This window comes from Schistocerca cancellata, chromosome 4 (genome assembly GCF_023864275.1).
Source record: "Schistocerca cancellata isolate TAMUIC-IGC-003103 chromosome 4, iqSchCanc2.1, whole genome shotgun sequence".
Taxonomy (NCBI): Eukaryota; Metazoa; Arthropoda; class Insecta; order Orthoptera; family Acrididae; genus Schistocerca; species Schistocerca cancellata.
This window is the reverse complement of record NC_064629.1, coordinates 518,687,269-518,707,833: the sequence shown is the minus strand read 5'-3', so window position 1 is coordinate 518,707,833 and position 20,565 is coordinate 518,687,269. Positions and strand designations below refer to the sequence as shown.

General features: G+C 38.9%; 1 protein-coding gene across 1 annotated transcript in view; it reads left to right on the top strand.

Annotated features, from left to right (window-relative positions):
* The window catches only part of LOC126183819 (UDP-xylose and UDP-N-acetylglucosamine transporter), a 30,809-nt gene extending 14,505 nt beyond the window's left edge, over positions 1 to 16,304 (top strand). The window contains exons 5-8 of the mRNA XM_049926071.1: positions 5,318 to 5,393; positions 7,174 to 7,283; positions 11,542 to 11,690; positions 14,561 to 16,304. Coding sequence (XP_049782028.1) covers positions 5,318 to 5,393; positions 7,174 to 7,283; positions 11,542 to 11,690; positions 14,561 to 14,801 — 576 coding nt within the window. The 3' untranslated portion in view covers positions 14,802 to 16,304. The remainder of the gene's footprint in view (positions 1 to 5,317; positions 5,394 to 7,173; positions 7,284 to 11,541; positions 11,691 to 14,560) is intronic.
* Positions 16,305 to 20,565: the final 4,261 nt, after the last annotated feature.

Sequence of the window (20,565 nt, the reverse complement as noted above, 5' to 3'; positions counted from 1 at the left end):
TTCTTTTATTTCCATCATTGCTTCCTCGATGTACAGATTGAAGAGTAGGGGCGAAAGGCTACAGCCTTGTCTTACACCCTTCTTAATACCAGCACTTCGTTCTTGATCATCCACTCTTATTATTCCCTCTTGGTTGTTGTACATATTGTATATGACCCGTCTCTCCCTATAGCTTACCCCTACTTTTTTCAGAATCTCGAACAGCTTGCACCATTTTATATTGTTGAATGCTTTTTCCAGGTCGACAAATCATATGAAAGTGTCATGATTTTTCTTTAGCCTTGCTTCCATTATTAGCCGTAACGTCAGAATTGCCTCTCTCGTCCCTTTACTTTTCCTAAAGCCAAACTGATCGTCACCTAGCGCATTCTCAATTTTCTTTTCCATTCTTCTGTATATTATTCTTGTAAGCAGCTTCGATGCATGAGCTGTTAAGCTGATTGTGCGATAATTCTCGCACTTGTCAGCTCTTGCCGTCTTCGGAATTGTGTGGATGATGCTTTTCCGAAAGTCAGATGGTATGTCGCCAGACTCATATATTGTACACACCAACGTGAATAGTCGTTTTGTTGCCACTTCCCCCAATGATTTTAGAAATTCTGATGGAATGTTATCTATCCTTCTGCCTTATTTGACCGTAAGTCCTCCAAAGCTCTTTTAAATTTCGATTCTAATACTGGATCCCCTATCTCTTCTAAATCGACTCCTGTTTCTTCTTCTATCACATCAGACAAATCTTCACCCTCATAGAGGCTTTCAATGTATTCTTTCCACCTATCTGCTCTCTCCCTGCATTTAACAGTGGAATTCCCGTTGCACTCTTAATGTTACCACCATTGCTTTTAATGTCACCAAAGGTTGTTTTGACTTTCCTGTATGATGAGTCTGTCCTTCCGACAATCATATCTTTTTCGAGATCTTCATATTTTTCCTGCAGCCATTTCGTCTTAGCTTCCCTGCACTTCCTATTTATTTCATTCCTCAGCAACTTGTATTTCTGTATTCCTGATTTTCCCGGAACATGTTTGTACTTCCTCCTTTCATCAATCAACTGAAGTATTTCTTCTGTTACCCATGGTTTCTTCGCAGCTACCTTCTTTGTACCTATGTTTTCCTTCCCAACTTCTGTGATGGCCCTTTTTAGAGATGTCCATTCCTCTTCAACTGTACTGCCTACTGTGCTATTCCTTATTGCAGTATCTATAGCGTTAGAGAACGTCAAATGTATCTCGTCATTCCTTAGTACTTCCGTATCCCACTTCTTTGCGTATTGATTCTTCCTGACTAATGTCTTGAACTTCAGCCTACTCTTCATCACTACTATATTGTGATCTGAGTCTATATCTGCTCCTGGGTACGCCTTACAATCCAGTATCTGATTTCGGAATCTCTGTCTGACCATGATGTAATCTAATTGAAATCTTCCCATATCTCCCGGCCTTTTCCAAGTATACCTCCTCCTCTTGTGATTCTTGAACAGGGTATTCGCTATTACTAGCTGAAACTTGTTACAGAACTCGATTAGTCTTTCTCCTCTTTCATTCCTCGTCCCAAGCCCATATTCTCCTGTAACCTTTCCTTCTACTCCTTCCCCTACAACTGCATTCCAGTCACCCATGACTATTAGATTTTCGTCCCCCTTTACATACTGCATTACCCTTTCAATATCCTCATACACTTTCTCTATCTGTTCATCTTCAGCTTGCGACATCGGCATGTATACCTGAACTATCATTGTCGGTGTTGGTCTGCTGTCGATTCTGATTAGAACAACCCGGTCATTGAACTGTTCACAGTAACACACCCTCTGCCCTACCTTCCTATTCATAACGAATCCTACACCTGTTATACCATTTTCTGCTGCTGTTGATATTACCCGATACTCATCTGACCAGAAATCCTTGTCTTCCTTCCACTTCACTTCACTGAGCCCTACTATATCTAGATTGAGCCTTTGCATTTCCCTTTTCAGATTTTCTAGTTTCCCTACCACGTTTGAGCTTCTGACATTCCACGCCCCGACTCGTAGAATGTTATCCTTTCATTGATTATTCAATCTTTTTCTCATGGTAACCTCCCCCTTGGAAGCCCCTCCCGGAGATCCGAATGGGGGACTATTCCGGAGTCTTTTGCCAATGGAGAGATCATCATGACACTTCTTCAATTAGGGGCCACATGTCCTGTGGATACACGTTACGTGTCTTTGTGCAGTGGTTTCCATTGCCTTCTGCATCCTCATGTCGTTGATCATTGCTGATTCTTCCGTCTTTAGGGGCAATTTCCCACCCCTAGGACAAGAGAGTGCCCTGAACCTCTATCCGCTCCTCCACCCTCTTTGACAAGGCCGTTGGCAGAATGAGGCTGACTTCTTATGCCAGAAGTCTTCGGCCGCCAATGCTGATTATTTATCAAAATTTAGGCAGTGGCGGGTATCGAACCCGGGACCGAAGACATTTTGATTATGAATCAAAGACGCTACCCCTAGACCACGGGTCTACTACTGCAACCAATTCTTGAGTAGTGCTAAAGTATTTGGGATACCCGCAGGTCAGATTAAAAGAAGACCTCAAAGCAATTCAGAGGCATGCTGCTAGATTTTTTACCAGTAGGTTCATTCAACACAAGAGTATTATGAACTTAAATTGAAATCCATGAAGGGAAGACAACATTCTTTTTGCAAAACACTATTCAGAAAATTTAGAGAAGTGACATTTGTGGCTGACTGCAGAACATTCGTCTGCCAACAACAGACATTTCACCTAAGGACCATGAAGACTTACTAAGGGAAATTAGGGCTCATATGGAGACATATAGACAGCCCTTTTCCCTTGATGCATTTGTGAGTGAAATAGGAAAGGGAATGACTAGTGAGGTACAGGACACCTTCTACCAAGTGCCATTTGGTGGTTTGTGGAGCATGTATGTAGATGTAAAAGTTCAGAGAATGAACTAGGGATACCAGCTTATTGTGGCTGCCAGTCTGTGAAGGTCCAGTTCTGTTCTTCCTTGAATAATTTTGCCACGAAAGTGAAAAATAACAAGCTCTACAATTTCTCTGCTGACTAAATGCCTTTTGTGAATTCCCAGTTGTTAGTTACTCAATCACCTGCACTATAGTTTATTGATGGTTCTTTCCACTTATATCTGACCTTATATGAACTAATTCTACAAAAGTTTTGTGTAAACCCCATACCAGTATATGTAAATTGGTTCTAAAAATTGAATAACATAACCAAGAACAGAACTGTAACAAGTTTTGACAGCATATAATAGGCCTTTTGATCTACCAGGTACTGAAGTACCTAAACATTATGAAATCTAGTGGCATAGAGATGAATGATGATGTCACCATTGCATGTAGTGTGATCATTTTGTGATTGTTACTTTTATCAGAACAGAAGAAGACCACAGTCATAGTGGAGGGAGAGTCTCATATTGCTCAGTGAGGCTCTAGTTGGTCGTAAGTTCCACCTAAATGTTTGTTTCTATCATGTGTTCACCTTGGTGTAATTACTGTTGCAGTCCTTATTGATGATTTCAGATTTATGAGATACAATATATTTAAAGTGGTTAATCAAGCCAATCTGTAATTCTAACATTCTACCATGCTAGTCACACCCAAATTGAGTGTGCCATTCATAATTTCTTAATTCCCATGAGGATACTTCATCATTCTCCTAGTACACTTTACCACAGCAGCAAAGAATCGGGTCTTGAAAAAATGCTACTCCTTGATGTGTAGCTCTTCTCCAGAGTAAATGAGCTGGCATGATGATGCAACACATTGGACTTGCATTTGTGAGAAGCAAGGTTCAAATCCCCATGTACCAACTGAAATCTGATTTTCCTTGGTTTATGTAATCATTTCATATGAATTCCAGAATGGTTCTTTGAAAAAGACTCTACCAAGTTTCTTCTATGTCTTTGTCCAATCCAAGCTTGTGATCAGCCTCCAGTGACAGGAGATTAAACCATGAGCTCCCTTCTCTCTTCCCCATGTTAGTAAGTCAGATTTGGGATGCACAGTTGTCTTCTATGCGGCAGTGACAGGACAGATTTGAAGTTTTCTTCTTGATGGCCACCCTAATCTTCAATGTCGCACCATCTGCCTCCTCCGGAATGAATCATTTAAACTGCCAAGTAGTTTTGGTGTATACTTGGACCTCTTTTGACACTTTTTTAAAAATATTTTAATGTTTATTTGTGTAACCTTTGAACAGTGTCGGAAGTCCAGCATATTTGTATTGTAGAGAAATGGTGGAAATGTTAATACCAGTCATGCATTCCTGCAAGTGACGTAAATATTGATAATTCCCTTGTGTTGCTTGTGATATTCCTTGATGAATGTATTAAGCATTGTCACCAGAGGCTCGCTTTAGACTACCAGTGCTCACAAGAGGAATGGATACATCCTTTCTGATGACATAAAAGGCAGGGTTTTTGCTTTCTTCAAAGATGGTGTATTTTTGTGAGAATGCATTAAGTAGACAAAACAAAAGCTGTATGTCATACTCTGATTAAAGAATATAACTACTATACTAACCTTTTTAGCTTATACAAAGTGCACATGTTGAAGTGATGGGTTTCCAAATGTTTGATGGTAGTATTTTCAAGATATTTTTTAATCCTTGTCCAAAGGATCTACAAAATGAACTCCAAACCATCTGCTCTTAGTAGTGAAACAATAGTAAAAAATAATAGGTGATAATATTTAGCAATATGACATTATCAAATGCAAATATGTGACTAGCATGTTTACGTATCAATAAATTGAGTACAGTACTTGCAAATTATTGCTACAGGTTGGTAGAACTGACAACAGGAACTTCTTTGTGGAGCTACTAAAGAGCCTTCAGTGCACTTTGTTTACATATTATTGCAGGCATAAAATAGTTAAAAAATATCATGGTTTTGTTTTTCCTGCAACTTTTCCTCACGTAACATGAAAAGAGTGACTGACACAGCCTTGATATTTTAACACTGTGAAGAGCACAAAAAGTTGTGCATCTGATCCGCATACCTCACATTACTATTAGTTGCCAGCTGAAATTTGGCCAAAACTTAGCTAGAGCTCAACAACAGTTTGCAGCCCTCCATTGAATAACTCATAAAACCTTGAATCAATATATATAATCTCATTTTGACCAGCTTAGTTTTATTCGGTAGGTTCTGTAGGGAACATAACTGCAAAATTTCATTGAAGTTGTAGATGAACATGTGTTAACTGCTGGTTCATTTGGCTTGGAATGACCTGTATGTATATAATAATATTGTATTCACCTGAAAATATATTCTTATTACTTTTTTTGTTCTTTAGAAAGCAACATATGCTGTAGGTAAAGAGCCAGAAGTACCAGCATCACATTTAGAGGTGTTCTTCTGGTGGACAGTAGGTGAGTACATTTAAAATTGTGAATTCTATTGCCTCTAAAACTGTGTGCCAAAATGTGACCCTCGCCTTTTGAATGTGTTGGTCTGACTAGTGCAGTAGCTACACACAACTCATGGACTCACTTCACAATCTCAGTTCTACCATTATTCCTCACCTGCTTTCCAAAGAAGCTCTCCTGCAGACCTTGCTGGAGTCACTCTTGGAAGAAAGAGCTTAATAATGCCTGTTTAGAATGACATGACACTTCAACTCTGTACTATAACGTGTATTGTTTTGATTCTCCCTGATGTAGTAACTGTGAATTTGTGTTGTATCAAAGCCTGAATAGCCTCAGTCAGTAAGAGCATTGATAGGAAAAGATATTCTTCAGTATTTCTTACAATCATTATAAATGCATGTCCCACAACCCACCCCCACATAATCCTAGGTAAAGTCCTACATGTGTCACAAAACTGTTCTTTTCCCAAGTTGTAACATGAGGATTCCATCTAATACATAGTAGGTTGTCATTCAAGCCACTACAAAATATAGAGCACCATTAATATCGAAAGAAAGTGTAGAAAACTGTGGTAAGTGCCTAGTCCAGCATCCTTAAAGCGGATGATGGTAAGCATGCAGCTGCTAGCCCAATCTACTTCATAGTACAGAGCTGAGAAATGTTTATCACAACTCCAAATATGTAGTTCCATACTCAAGCCCAGGTCCAAGAAAGTTCAGAATCAATAACAGAATGTTGGCGAAGAAAGGCTTCATAACCAGATACGGTCTGCCAATTCACTGCTGTATTGCTGCCTTTATTTCCTGTAAAATACTAATGGCTCTTTCCATGGTTCACACTAATGTCATCCCTTTGCCAGTTCCCACCTTTAGCTGAACTACGGTCTGCCAGTGGCTCTGTGGGGTGGACCTTCTGTGTGGGCAGAGCTAGTACCTAGGACTTGCAGGAGTCTAAGGATTGTCCACAGCTATCATGTACTGTGTAATTAGGGGCATTGTTGTGAACTTATGCTGGCTCTTCTTCAAAACTGACAGTGGTGATGATCTACTGTGGTTACCCTGGCCCTGATGTCATCTTATGGGGAGTGTGTAGTCATTAAGTTCTTGCTGTTAGGACTGATTTTGTTGCCATCCAAGTTTCTGTGTGGTGGCACTTCATATGACCAGCGACAACCCCATGCGCCAACCCCCGTGTACAGCACCATGTGCAAGTCCACATCAGTGAACCTGTGCTGGCTTGGCCAAGGGATCTGTTTTCACTGAGGTTTAAAAGTAAGAAGTGAAGCAGTGTGTGAATAATCCTTATTGTATTCACCTGGACCATCCCCTTCATTTCACTGTTGGATACTGGGTGAAATGGAGCAGTGGTTAGATGTGTCATGGTGTTTCTTCAACAAACAGAATAGAATTCATCGGATATGTAATATAGGATTGTTATCAGATACAGTGTGCGACATGCTCTACAGTGAATTTAGTTGTTAATGAAACTATGCCTGCTGTCATCAGCACAACATAAGGATACCTGGCATCGGACCCCCCACCCCCTCTGCATGGCACGCCCGCATACACACACAAAGACCCCCTTTTTAGATGACATGACATTTAGGAAGAGTGATCAAATGTTATTACAGTGTCAATAAAATGCAGTACAAAATATGAAGTTTTAGCTGTTATAGAGTGAAGTCTTGTAGGCTTTTAAAAATCTGAAGGTACAAATGAAAATTGTCCATAGTTTAATAGTGTGGTTAATGAAATGTGACAAACCTGTAATGTTTCTTTTCCAGGTATTACTCTCCTGACAGTAGCCCTTTTTGTGTCTGCAAGGATGGGAATATACCAAGAAACTCTATATGCTAGATATGGGAAGCACCCAAAGGAAGCTTTGTTCTACACTGTGAGTACATTTTCAAGTCAGCTGTAAAATTATTTACAGGTGCATTACTGAACGATTTTACATGCGTTTTTGCGATATGTTTATGGTAATGGTGTGAAAATTCATCATATAGGTGGTGGTGTCCAATGACTTTAGCTTTAGTGACTGTAACTAGTGTACACGCGCCCCCCACCCCATCACACACACACACACACACACACACACACACACACACACACACACACACACACAAAGAAATACCACTGTTGTCTGCCACTGCCTGACTCAAATATTGTTGTCCATTCTTTTTCTCTGTCTTTCCTTATCCAATGTTTCCATTTGTACCTATTTATTGCTGTAGAATTTCACCACTCAATTACAAGAAATCATTTATTTTGTGCTTGATCTTTAGTTCATTATTACTTCCCTGACCTTCACCTCATATGATAGACACTTCAGACTGATTTATCAGCACATTTTACCTCTTTTTTTTCATGTTAATTTCTTTCTTTTTCTTCTGGCAACATTTACTTGAGTTCAAAGAACTTATGTAATCATCTATTAAAAAAAAGATTTATTACTCTGCTTAATTTTTAATACTACAACTTTACTATAGGTTACATTGGTCATTTTAAACAGAGGGATGGCACTGAATATTCCACTGTATTATTAGCTTGCATTGTGAATTCTCCTCCATCTATTCATACAGATTGTGAAACAGATGAACCCAGTGGAGGAAACTATGAGAAATATTCATGATACCCTCATGCTGTTCACAATGATTGACTCTCATTTTGAACTCCTGTTTAGATTCTGTCATTGGATAATGTGCATCCATGTGCCAAGACCATGGCTGTGCTCTTTTTACATTTTAAATGTGAATAATATACTTTTTTAGAATGGGGAAGACATGTTCAGAAGTCTTTGTGAGAACACTCTTGCTCTCATTAGCTTTGGAAAGTTACAGAAACTGGACAGTATTTTTGCGATCTATCTCCTGTGCTTAGCCCTTTTCTATTGACTAGCAGGTTTTCATACATTTCTTATCAATAAAATCAAATGCAAAATGCTATGATTCTGCTTGATATAGTGCGTATTGGGGTAGAAAACTACAGCTGTTGCTAAAATCACGTACCTTTACTTACGAATATTTGGAAAGTAACTGTTTGGTGACAAAAATCTGTGTAACACTGTGATCCAGCATAGCTGTGGAATCAGTATGTTTCGGCTGTGATAAGCACGCAGTCTGCCCCAAACAACACCAACTCCATTGTTGAACTTCAGTGCAGCACTGTGAGTCTAAATCTTTGGCACTTCAACAAGAATTTAACTTTCAGATTGGTAACACAACTACCAAGGAGGCTAAGAAAGCCAATGCGCACTCTGTGTGCACACTGGGTGGAGCTGTTCCAGACATGGAACTGGTCCTTCCAGACGCCATGATGAGCGCAAGGTGCAGTTAGCTGGCTCACATCAGTACCGATGATGTCTGTCACTTTGGATCCAAAGAGATTCTCTCTGGTTTAGAGTGGCTATCAAAAGTGATAAAGGCTGCCAGTCTTGCGAGGTGAAAGCAGAGCTCACCATTTGCAGCATAGTCGACAGGACGGATTGAACCTGTGGTACAGAGCCAAGTGGAGGGTCTGAATCAGAGGTTGACGGTTCTGCAACTGTGTAGGCTGCAGATTCCTCAACTTGCACTATAGGGTGTGGGGTTTTGGATTCTGCTAAATAGATCAGGAGTACACTACATGCAGGAAGTGGCTACGTGGGTAGCAGGGGTTGTGAGGTGTGGGCTGGACAGTTTTTTAGGTCTCAGGGGAAATGCAGAAAGGGCTTCTGCCTCAAAGGGTGCAGGTTGAACACAGGAAGAACATAGATCTAGGAACCATTGGTAAAACAGTAGTTGTACATTGTCACAGCTGCGTTGGGAAAGTATCAGAGCTCCAAGTGCTAATAGAAAGTCCTGATCAAATTGTTATAGGCATTGAAAGCTGGCTACAGCCAGAGATAAGTTCAGCTGAAATTTTTGCGAAGGACCTAATGGTTTTCAGAAAGGATAGCCTAAATACAGGTGACAGTAACGTGTTTGTTGCTGGTAGTAGTAGTAGTTTATGTTGTGGCAAAATTGAAGTAGATAGTTCCTGTGAGTTAATATGGGTAGAGGTCATTCTTGGTGACTGGAATAAAATAATAATTGGATCCTTTTACCAACCTCCCAATTCAGATAATACAATTGCTGAAAGATACAAAGAAAACTTGAGTCTAATTTCAAAAATGTACCCAACTCGTACAGTTTAATTATAGTTGGTGGTGACTTCAATTGATCCTTCATATGTTGGTAAAAATACACGTTCAAATCCAGGGGTACTCACAAGACATAATCCAAAATGGTGCTAAATGCATTATCTGAAAATTATTTTGAGCAATTAGTTCACAAGCCCACTCGTATAGTAAGTGGCTATGAAACCACACTTCACCTCTTAGCAGCAAATAATCCTGAGCTAATAACAAGCATCAAAACAGACACAGGGATTAGTAAATACAGTGTTGTCGTAAGAGACTGAATACCATAACTCCCAAATCATCCAAAAATAAATGAAAAATATACCTGTTCAAAAAAGCAGATAAAAATTTGTTTGGTGCCTTCCTGAGAGACAATATCCACTCCTTCCAAATTAACAATGTAAGTGTAGACCAGATGCGGCATGAATTCAAGAACATTTATACCAAATAAAGTAAAAAACAATGAGCTGATCCCCCTTGGTACACAAAAAGGGCCAGAACACTGTTGCAGAAAAAAAAGGCATGCCAAATTTAAACGAATGCAAACTCACCAAGATTGGTGATCTTTTACAGAAGTTTGAAATTTAGTGTGGACTTCAATGTGACTACTTAAAGTGGCATTGTCATCAATTTCACCGTCATTGTTATCGCACAGTGAAGGTATTGATTGCATCTTGCCACTGGTGTACTTTACATACATCCATAATCTCTTTGGGTTTTCTGCCAGATTTTGAGACAGAGTTTTGTTGTGGAAACAGAGTTTTGTTGTGGAAACTATTAAAAGCATCTTGCATTGAAGTTCGCACTAAATCTTTGCTGATCTTGGGGATTTTGTGTTCTTTTAAATTTGGCATGCTTTTTTTCATTGCTTCTGCAATAGTGTTCGGACCTGCCTTGTGTAGAGTCAGGGAGGGGAGGGATCAATGCCATCTCTTATTGCTTTATTTTGTACACATCTCTCAATTGCCATTGATACTATTTCTTTGAATTTAAACCACATCTGGTCTACACTTACATAGTCATGTTGGAAGGAATGGAGACTGTCTATTAGGAAGGTGTCAAGTGAATTTTTTATCTGTTTTTTTTTTTTTTAATGGACGCGCATTGCATATATTTCTGGTGGGTTTGGATATTATGGTATTCAGTCTAGCTACAACTACTTTGTGGTCACTAGTCTGGTAAAACAGATGCCATCATTTGGCATGAACTTGTCTTCATTCCACTTTTCCAGAATCAGATTGTGTCAGATCTTATGTTCATAATGCATAAGGAAAACACACACAGTGTACTGTGAAATGCCACTACACAGTTTAGCCACAAAAGTATCTCAAAGAAAGGGGATCATTCATTGACATTGGTACTAGGAAATGAAGTTACATTTTGCTGGGTAGCTGGGATGGGAGTCTAGCGGAACTAGAAAACAAAGGCAGGGCCCAAAGAGGAATGCAACGGAGTATGTTGCAAAATACACTGTGTATCTAAAAGACCACTTCTCAATGGGAAGCTGAATAGGTGGATAAACAATTCTGACTCTGGCCATCCATCAAGGTGAAATCTCACTGCCAACAGGGTACTGTCCACTGTTGCACAGCTGTCTCTTATGTCACACGTCAACATCAAATTATAGACAGATTAACACTTCCTCGAGTTGTGTAGGGAATGTGCGGTATGATTTAGGTGAAAATGAGGCAAGCATTATGAATTTAGGAAGGATGTTACACAGGTTCAACCACTTTTTGTTAACGGTAAGCAGGTTATATGTGTTTTTCATTTTTAAGTTGTCATTCATGTGCATTTATCTAGTCTTCAGTATTTTAAGTTAGCTGCTTCATGGTTTTTGTGTGTGTGTGTGTGTGTGTGTGTGTGTGTGTGTGTGTGTGAGAGAGAGAGAGAGAGAGAGAGAGAGAGAGAGATTGATTTTATGTGTAAAATATTTATAAACTTATGTACAGTTAACTAAAGGAAATCACAATCCATTCTTTTCTTCTTTCAGCATTTGTTACCTCTGCCAGGATTCCTAATAGTTGGCTATGATATTTATCAGCATATAATATCTGTTTTTGAAAGTGCTCCTATGGTTCTTCCAATAGTGGGTGCTATACCAAAGATGGTTGTTTATCTTGCTGGAAATGTTCTGACACAGTATCCTTCATCAAATTTGCTGCATGTGAAATACTTAATTTTCTTTTATCAGTGCTGATTGTGTGTAATTTGAGTGGAATTTATCTTTAACAAATCTAAGCATGTGCGGTGGTACTCATCAAATTTTGAATCTGTGTTTTCATAAAATTAGTAAGATAATGAGATGCCAGTATTAAAGCAAGGCAGTCAAGACAAAAATTAAATTTACCAGGTGCCAGGTTTTAGTAATTGAGTGCTGGAGGTGGCACATTCATTGTATGTTACAATTTTTCATAATTTGACAGTTCACCATCTGTATCTGACATTTTTAGTCTTGTTGCAATGTCTGGGTTCTGAAATCCAAATGTGTTAAAGTAAAACACTCATCTTTTCTTAAGTGTAAAAATAAGGCACTTACCTTAATAGCTGCAACAGTTTACATGTAAGTTGCTGGAAATCATGGGATATAGGGGGGGGGGTGTATGTTCTGTTACATACTAGCCAAAGAAATTACACTGTTATTGTAATGAGTCGGGTGCTGCCCTGGAGAAGCAACGCAAACCTGATCCTTGTGTTGCACTATACTGAGTAGCGCACTGTTCCAACTTTTGTTAGTGAAGAAACATCAAGCTGGAAATTGGTTTGATCACCACAGAGTCCTATTGGAGGCCCTTGTCTTCCTCTAACCTTTGAATTGACATACCAAATAGTTATAAGGGGACCTACAGTTTCAAGTGGTCTTGCAACCATGATCCAATTCAACATTTTTTGTTTTAACACACAACTTGCAGAGGTGAGATAAAAAAAGTAATCATAGGACTGACTGACAGTATTGCACCTTAAACTGTGGATTTATGCAAAGCATGGTAGGCAGTTTTAATGGCTCAGCAATCCTGTAGGCAATTTCCAAGTAGAAAACCTTTGCACTCCCAATACAGCGGCACTGCTGCTTTCTGAATTTCAGAATGCAGTACACCTATATCTTGTCACACGTATTTTTTCCAGAGAAAGTTATCTTATCTTATGATATGATAAGTATGTGAGTAGTAATTTCTCTCTTCAGTCAGCAACCATGGAATGAAGTGAAGAGACACCAATTGGAATTCTGACCCGCATAGCCCCTGGTACTGCAAGTTCAGTAATGTGAAAAGCACCTTTAGTGTGTTCAAGCACCCTGAGCTCTAAATTATGATGCTAGGGCAGGCACAGTATGGTTTCAATACTCTAATGACCTTTCTGAAATACTAATCCAGTGCTGCATGATCACTCATGAGACAGTTTATTGCACAAGGTTAAGTCAAGTATTATCCGCAATTTAGTTATATTATTGTTTATTTTGGTAGTACTGTCATTGTACATATATGATGCATGCTTTGTTTATTTGTTGTTACATATTTGCAATTTTCAAGCTGCTAGGCTAGTTTCATTATCGTTGCCGTGCTGTTAATCATGGCTGCTCTGCTGTCTAATTGCACAAAAGAAGAGCAACGTTCAGCGATTTATTTTTTGTGGTCGGAAGGCATACCAGGGGCCGAAATTCATCGAAGACTTTTGGTACAGAACGAGAAGGGTGTTTTGCCACAATAGAGTGTCTATAAATGGATTGGAAAAATTCTGAAATGGTCGCACAAGTGTTACGCACGATGGAGGAGCCGGACGATCGTTTACTGCCACAAATAAAGGAACATGGAGCGTTCACCTGAAATGATTCTTGTAGACAGACAATTGACTATTGACGAAGTGGCACATCGTATGCAAATTAGTCATGTTTCTGCCTATGAAATCATCCACAACAGACTTGGATTTGATAAAGTTTGTGCAAGATGGGTCCCAAAACAACTCACACAGTTGCATAAACAAATGCTCTTGGACGTCTCGCTATGGTAACAAACGGGACAACTTCTTAGACAGCATCATTACTGGTGACAAAACATGGATCCATCATTTTGAGCTGGAGAGTAAACGGCAGAGTATGGAATGGAAAATCCAAATTCGCTGTGCAAGAAAAAGTTCAAGACCCAGCCGTCTGCAGGAAAACTGATGCTTATGGTTTTTTGGGACGCACAAGGTCCAGTGCTGGAACATTATGGGGAAAGGGGCACAGCAATAAAGAGTGTATGTTACAGTGAGATGCTTACTGCCAGACTAAAACGTGCAATTCAAAGCAAACACCGACGATTGCTGTCAAAAGGTGCTGTGTTGTTGCATGACAATGCCTGTCCACACACTGCTGCCCACACTGCTGAAATGCTCCAGAAACTCAAATTTGAAGTACTTTATCATCCTCCATATTGTCCCAATTTTGCCCCCTTCTGACTATCACTTGTTTGGTCCACTCAAAGAGGTATTAAGGGGCCATCAATTGGCCTCGGACGAAGCAGTGAAAGAGAAGGGGTGCATTTCTGGCTCGCAGCTCAACAGATAACCTTCTTTTATGAGGGCATTAGGAAGTTTGTAAAACGATGGACCAAGTACGTTGAAATGCAAGGAGACTATGTTGAAAAATGATGTTCTTTTAAGTTTTCTATTTGATTACAATAAAATTTTATAACTACTTTGCAGACTGCACATGTCATATCATCTACACATCTCACCTGTGTAATGATTTTACTCCCTTTGCACATCCACAGGGCATCAAATTTTTTTAAAAAATGTTTAATAATATTTTATCCACCACAGCAATGTGACAGTCTCACTTGTCTATATGTAATCATTCACGTGTTCAAGATTTCTGGTTGCTGAACTAATAAAAAAAATGCAAGTGGAGTGTAAATGCTGCTAGGGAGCATGAATTAGTATTTAGAGAATCCAAAATATAATTCAGTTTCTTGTGCATTACAACTTAAGTGTTTCACATTATTGTGTTAAGTAAATCCTTAACGTTTGACCAGATACATGTGCATCAGCTCAGTCTATGTCCTGACTACAGAATGCTCATCTCTTACTGTCACCCTTGTTGTAACTTTACGAAAGTTTATAAGTCTGTTATTTTCAATTGTCTATTTCAAAAATGACTTCACCCTCATTCACTGGATTGGAACTATACTAGTCTTTTCAGGCACAATCATATTCACTGAAGTGGTACCAAGAATCAGAGGTGCTTTGACACCAGTTTCAAAGAAGAAAGATTAGTAATAATAAAAAAAGTGGTAAAGCTGTGTAGATACAGGTTCCAAATGAGAGAAAATGATAATTTTAAATTTTGGTATTTGTTGTGAATGACTTCAGTAGTGATGATGAAATGCTTTAACAGCTGACAGTAACTGATAAACTGTATACTATTGGATGAAAAGAAAACGAGAACTATAAAATTGTGGAACAGAGTTGCTGGCCAGCATGTCAGTTCATCTCATCCCGTGGTCTGAGTAACTAACCTGCCCTTCCTCTTCAACGTTCCACAGTCTACATCACCTCTTCAAGGAAGGAACTGTTAATTCTCAAAGCTAGGTTAGTATTACGGACATGCCTCCTGACCAGCAATTTTGCTCATAATTTTAAACTAGTCATTTGGACAATTCAGCTTGTACTGGATTTCTTAGAAGGGTATCAACTGTTAAGAGAACTATGTATTAAATTTTTGACAAATTTCAGGGACCACAGTCATAATTTCGTACCTTTAACATTTGTAAATATTAAGTTTTACATGCAGAATTTACTAAATGTGAGATGTTTTTAGAGATCTGCTCTCTGCAGCCAGACATTAGCAGCTGGGAGCACCATACTGTTAATATGTGGGAGGATATTTCCAGTTCTGGTGTTTGACTTAGAATGAAGCAAAACTGCTTTAAAACTTTGGTTGTAATTGTGGAATAGAACTCTTATTTGTAACTGGGTTATTGCTGTACCAGTTTAAATTATGGAAATGCTTACATCTCTGTATGGCAGAGTTGTCAATTTTATCGGCATGTACTGAAGTGTACCTGCAAATGTTTCGTGTAAGTTGAGATTTGAAAGATAACAGAACTCAATGTCTTAGATGCCTAATTTTATACAGATTATTTAAGTTAAGAACTCTGTGCAGTATTATGTACATGGTGTTTCTTTCCAAAGAAAATATGTTTAGGAAAGTGAGGCACGACTTCAGGAATACTTATCATTTTGTCTTTTTTTAAATTTATTCCAAAGTTCATAGTTTGTTGATTTTATTACCTAGTATAGTGTGCAACTAACTAGTGGTCATTGTGAATTACATGATCTCGAAGTTTTGAAGAGCATTTATGTGGTACTCCGGTTTCTAAAGTGTGTGGCCTCCCATTTCAAAAGGTGTGTGTGTGTGTGTGTGTGTGTGTGTGTGTGTGTGTGTTAGGGTTCTGTTGTTACACTGATGTTAATGGTGAGTTTTGTAGAGTACTTTAAAATGCATAAGTACTCACAGAACTGTTGTATATGCTTTAATATAAAGAACTCATGTTAATATGTCTGTGATGAAAGTAGAATGCAACTGAGTCTTGAGAATTTTACTTTATTTTCTGCTGTGTGTGACAAAGTGAGTTTGTTCAAGTTATTTCCTTACAGGAGGCCAGAAGAATCAGAAAAATAAAGCAATACCATATTTTCAAACTTGTAATATTTGACGTTAAACAAAAATATATTTATATATATAATCATTAAAATAAAATTTTCATATCACTACAACATGCTATGCTGAAATTCATTTATAAAAATTCTATGTCACACAAATTGCATCTCTTTCTAACTGGAAGGGGATAACGTTGAAACATATACACAGTGACATACGAAAAATTGCTCTGACAGTAGGGCGTGTGTTAAAATAACATAGAGCAATTCAGCCTAATATCAGATCACAATATTTAGCGAACCACATACACTAATTTGCCTTATAGCCTAAGGAAAAAATCCTACAATAAACACTTTCTCCTGCTTCAAAATTACATACTGTTCCATTTCACTACTGAAGATTGGCTGTGGAGAGTGAAAATTTACATTCTACATAACTTGACAAAGAAGTTTGGCTTAAGCCTTTCGCTGCTATGGGTGTGCATAGACGTTGTACTACACCATTCCCCAGGTGTTGTGGTCATGTATACGTACACCCTTGGGTTTTCCTACATTGCTGTGGATGTCAGTATACGTCTTGAGCTGCCAACATCTTACTACTGTGGATGAGTTACTTCCATATCTTGGTGAGTAAAATAAGTTTTGAGTATTTATCAGAATACGTAACTGCCTCATTGCACGCTATCATTAGCAAACCACTTCATTTCTGTACCTTGAATCGCTTGAGGTATGACCACACAATTCGCGATGCCCACGGACATGGGCTGGATATAAAACCCAGTGAGATATCGTTCTGTTCTCAATTTTAAATAAAATTTAGATATATGAGCTACATTTCAATTATTGCAATGTATGAGCTAAATCAACCATACACAAAGTTTACCCAGTACATTTTTATCTCTGCAAAATCTTTAAAATGATTTTCTCAATTTGATGAAGCACAGCAAGTATGAAGGATAACAAAAATATATTCAGTTCTTTATGAGCAAAGATAATACTGTAAAATCTGCAAAAAAAATTTCACACGAGTCTCCGAAAAATCAGGTCATAAGTATTTCATACCAGATGGAACAGCATCTATCAGCTCAGGCACCAGCATTTAGCAAGCTATGCAGCCATAAAAAATAAAAAGCTGCCCTCAGCACATAATGCAGAGAGCACATCTGTAGGAGCAAATATTATTTGATCTGTAATAGGTGGTGTTGAACTCCATGAGTAAAATCTTTTAATTTATACACGTGTTAACTGAAATAAATGGTGTCGTAACTTCCTGAAGAGGGGCAGCAGCCTTTTCAGTAGTTGCAGGGGCAACAGTCTGGATGATTGACTGATCTGGCCTTGTAACATTAACCAAAACGGCCTTGCTGTGCTGGTACTGCGAATGGCTGAAAGCAAGGGGAAGCTACAGCCGTAATTTTTCCCGAGGAAATGCAGCTCTACTGTATGATTAAATGATGATGGCGTCCTCTTGGGTAAAATATTCCGGAGGTAAAATAGTCCCCCATTCGGATCTCCGGGCGGGGACTACTCAGGAGGACGTCGTTATCAGGAGAAAGAAAACTGGCGTTCTACGGATCGGAGCATGGAATGTCAGATCCCTTAATCGAGCAGGTAGGTTAGAAAATTTAAAAAGGGAAATGGATAGGTTAAAGTTAGATATAGTGGGAATTAGTGAAGTTCGGTGGCAGGAGGAAAAAGACTTTTGGTCAGGTGATTACAGGGTTATAAATACAAAATCAAATAGGGGTAATGCAGGAGTAGGTTTAATAATGAATAAAAAAATAGGAGTGCGGGTTAGCTACTACAAACAGCATAGTGAACGCATTATTGTGGCCAAGATAGACACAAAGCCCATGCCTACTACAGTAGTACAAGTTTATATGCCAACTAGCTCTGCAGATGATGAAGAAATAGATGAAATGTATGACGAGATAAAAGAAATTATTCAGGTAGTGAAAGGAGACGAAAATTTAATAGTCATGGGTGACTGGAATTCGTCAGTAGGAAAAGGGAGAGAAGGAAACATAGTAGGTGAATATGGATTGGGGGGAAGGAATGAAAGAGGAAGCCGCCTTGTAGAATTTTGCACAGAGCATAACTTAATCATAGCCAACACTTGGTTCAAGAATCATAAACAAAGGTTGTATACCTGGAAGAATCCTGGAGATACTAGTAGGTATCAGATAGATTTTATAATGGTAAGACAGAGATTTAGGAACCAGGTTTTAAATTGTAAGACATTTCCTGGGGCAGATGTGGATTCTGACCACAATCTATTGGTTATGAACTGCAGATTGAAACTGAATAAACTGCAAAAAGGTGGGAATTTAAGGAGATGGGACCTGGATAAACTGAAAGAACCAGAGGTTGTAGAGAGTTTCAGGAAGAGCATAAGGGAACAATTGACAGGAATGGGGGAAAGAAATACAGTAGAAGAAGAATGGGTAGCTCTGAGGGATGAAGTAGTGAAGGCAGCAGAGGATCAAGTAGGTAAAAAGACGAGGGCTAGTAGAAATCCTTGGGTAACAGAAGAAATATTGAATTTAATTGATGAAAGGAGAAAATATAAAAATGCAGTAAATGAAGCAGGCAAAAAGGAATACAAACGTCTCAAAAATGAGATCGACAGGAAGTGCAAAATGGCTAAGCAGGGATGGCTAGAGGACAAATGTAAGGATGTAGAGGCTTGTCTCACTAGGGGTAAGATAGATACTGCCTACAGGAAAATTAAAGAGACCTTTGGAGAGAAGAGAACCACTTGTATGAATATCAAGAGCTCAGATGGCAACCCAGTTCTAAGCAAAGATGGGAAGGCAGAAAGGTGGAAGGAGTATATAGAGGGTTTATACAAGGGCGATGTACTTGAGGACAATATTATGGAAATGGAAGAGGATGTAGATGACGAAATGGGAGATAAGATACTGCGTGAAGAGTTTGACAGAGCACTGAAAGACCTGAGTCGAAACAAGGCCCCGGGAGTAGACAACATTCCATTTGAACTACTGATGGCCTCGGGAGAGCCAGTCATGACAAAACTCTACCATCTGGTGAGCACGATGTATGAGACAGGCGAAATACCCTCAGACTTCAAGAAGAATATAATAATTCCAATTCCAAAGAAAGCAGGTGTTGACAGATGTGAAAATTACCGAACTATCAGTTTAATAAGTCACAGCTGCAAAATACTAACGCGAATTCTTTACAGACGAATGGAAAAACTGGTAGAAGCCGACCTCGGGGAAGATCAGTTTGGATTCCGTAGAAATGTTGGAACACGTGAGGCAATACTGACCTTACGACTTATCTTAGAAGAAAGATTAAGAAAAGGCAAACCTACGTTTCTAGCATTTGTAGACTTAGAGAAAGCTTTTGACAACGTTAACTGGAATACTCTCTTTCAAATTCTAAAGGTGGCAGGGGTAAAATACATGAGCGAAAGGCTATTTACAGTTTGTACAGAAACCAGATGGCAGTTATAAGAGTCGAGGGGCATGAAAGGGAAGCAGTGGTTGGGAAAGGAGTAAGACAGGGTTGTAGCCTCTCCCCAATGTTATTCAATCTGTATATTGAGCAAGCAGTAAAGGAAACAAAATAAAAATTTGGAGTAGATATTAAAATCCAGGGAGAAGAAGTAAAAACTTTGAGGTTCGCTGATGACATTGTAATTCTGTCAGAGACAGCAAAGGACTTGGAAGAGCAGTTGAACGGAATGGACAGTGTCTTGAAAGGATGATATAAGATGAACATCAACAAAATCAAAACGAGGATAATGGAATGTAGTCAAATTAAGTCGGGTGATGCTGAGGGAATTAGATTAGGAAATGAGACACTTAAAGTAGTAAAGGAGTTTTGCTATTTAGGGAGTAAAATAACTGATGAGGGTCGAAGTAGAGAGGATATAAAATGTAGACTGGCAATGGCAAGGGAAGCGTTTCTGAGGAAGAGATATTTGTTAACATCGAGCATTGATTTAAGTGTCAGGAAGTCGTTTCTGAAAGTATTTGTATGGAGTGTAGCCCTGTATGGAAGTGAAACATGGACGATAACTAGTTTGGACAAGAAGAGAATAGAAGCTTTCGAAATGTGGTGCTACAGAAGAATGCTGAAGATAAGGTGGGTAGATCACGTAACTAATGAGGAGGTATTGAATAGGATTGGGGAGAAGAGAAGTTTGTGGCACAACTTGACAAGAAGAATGGACCGGTTGATAGGACATGTTCTGAGGCATCAAGGGATCACAAATTTAGCATTGGAGGGCAGTGTGGAGGGTAAAAATCGTAGAGGGAGACCAAGAGATGAATACACTAAGCAGATTCAGAAGGATGTAGGTTGCAGTAGATACTGGGAGATGAAGAAGCTTGCACAGGATAGAGTAGCA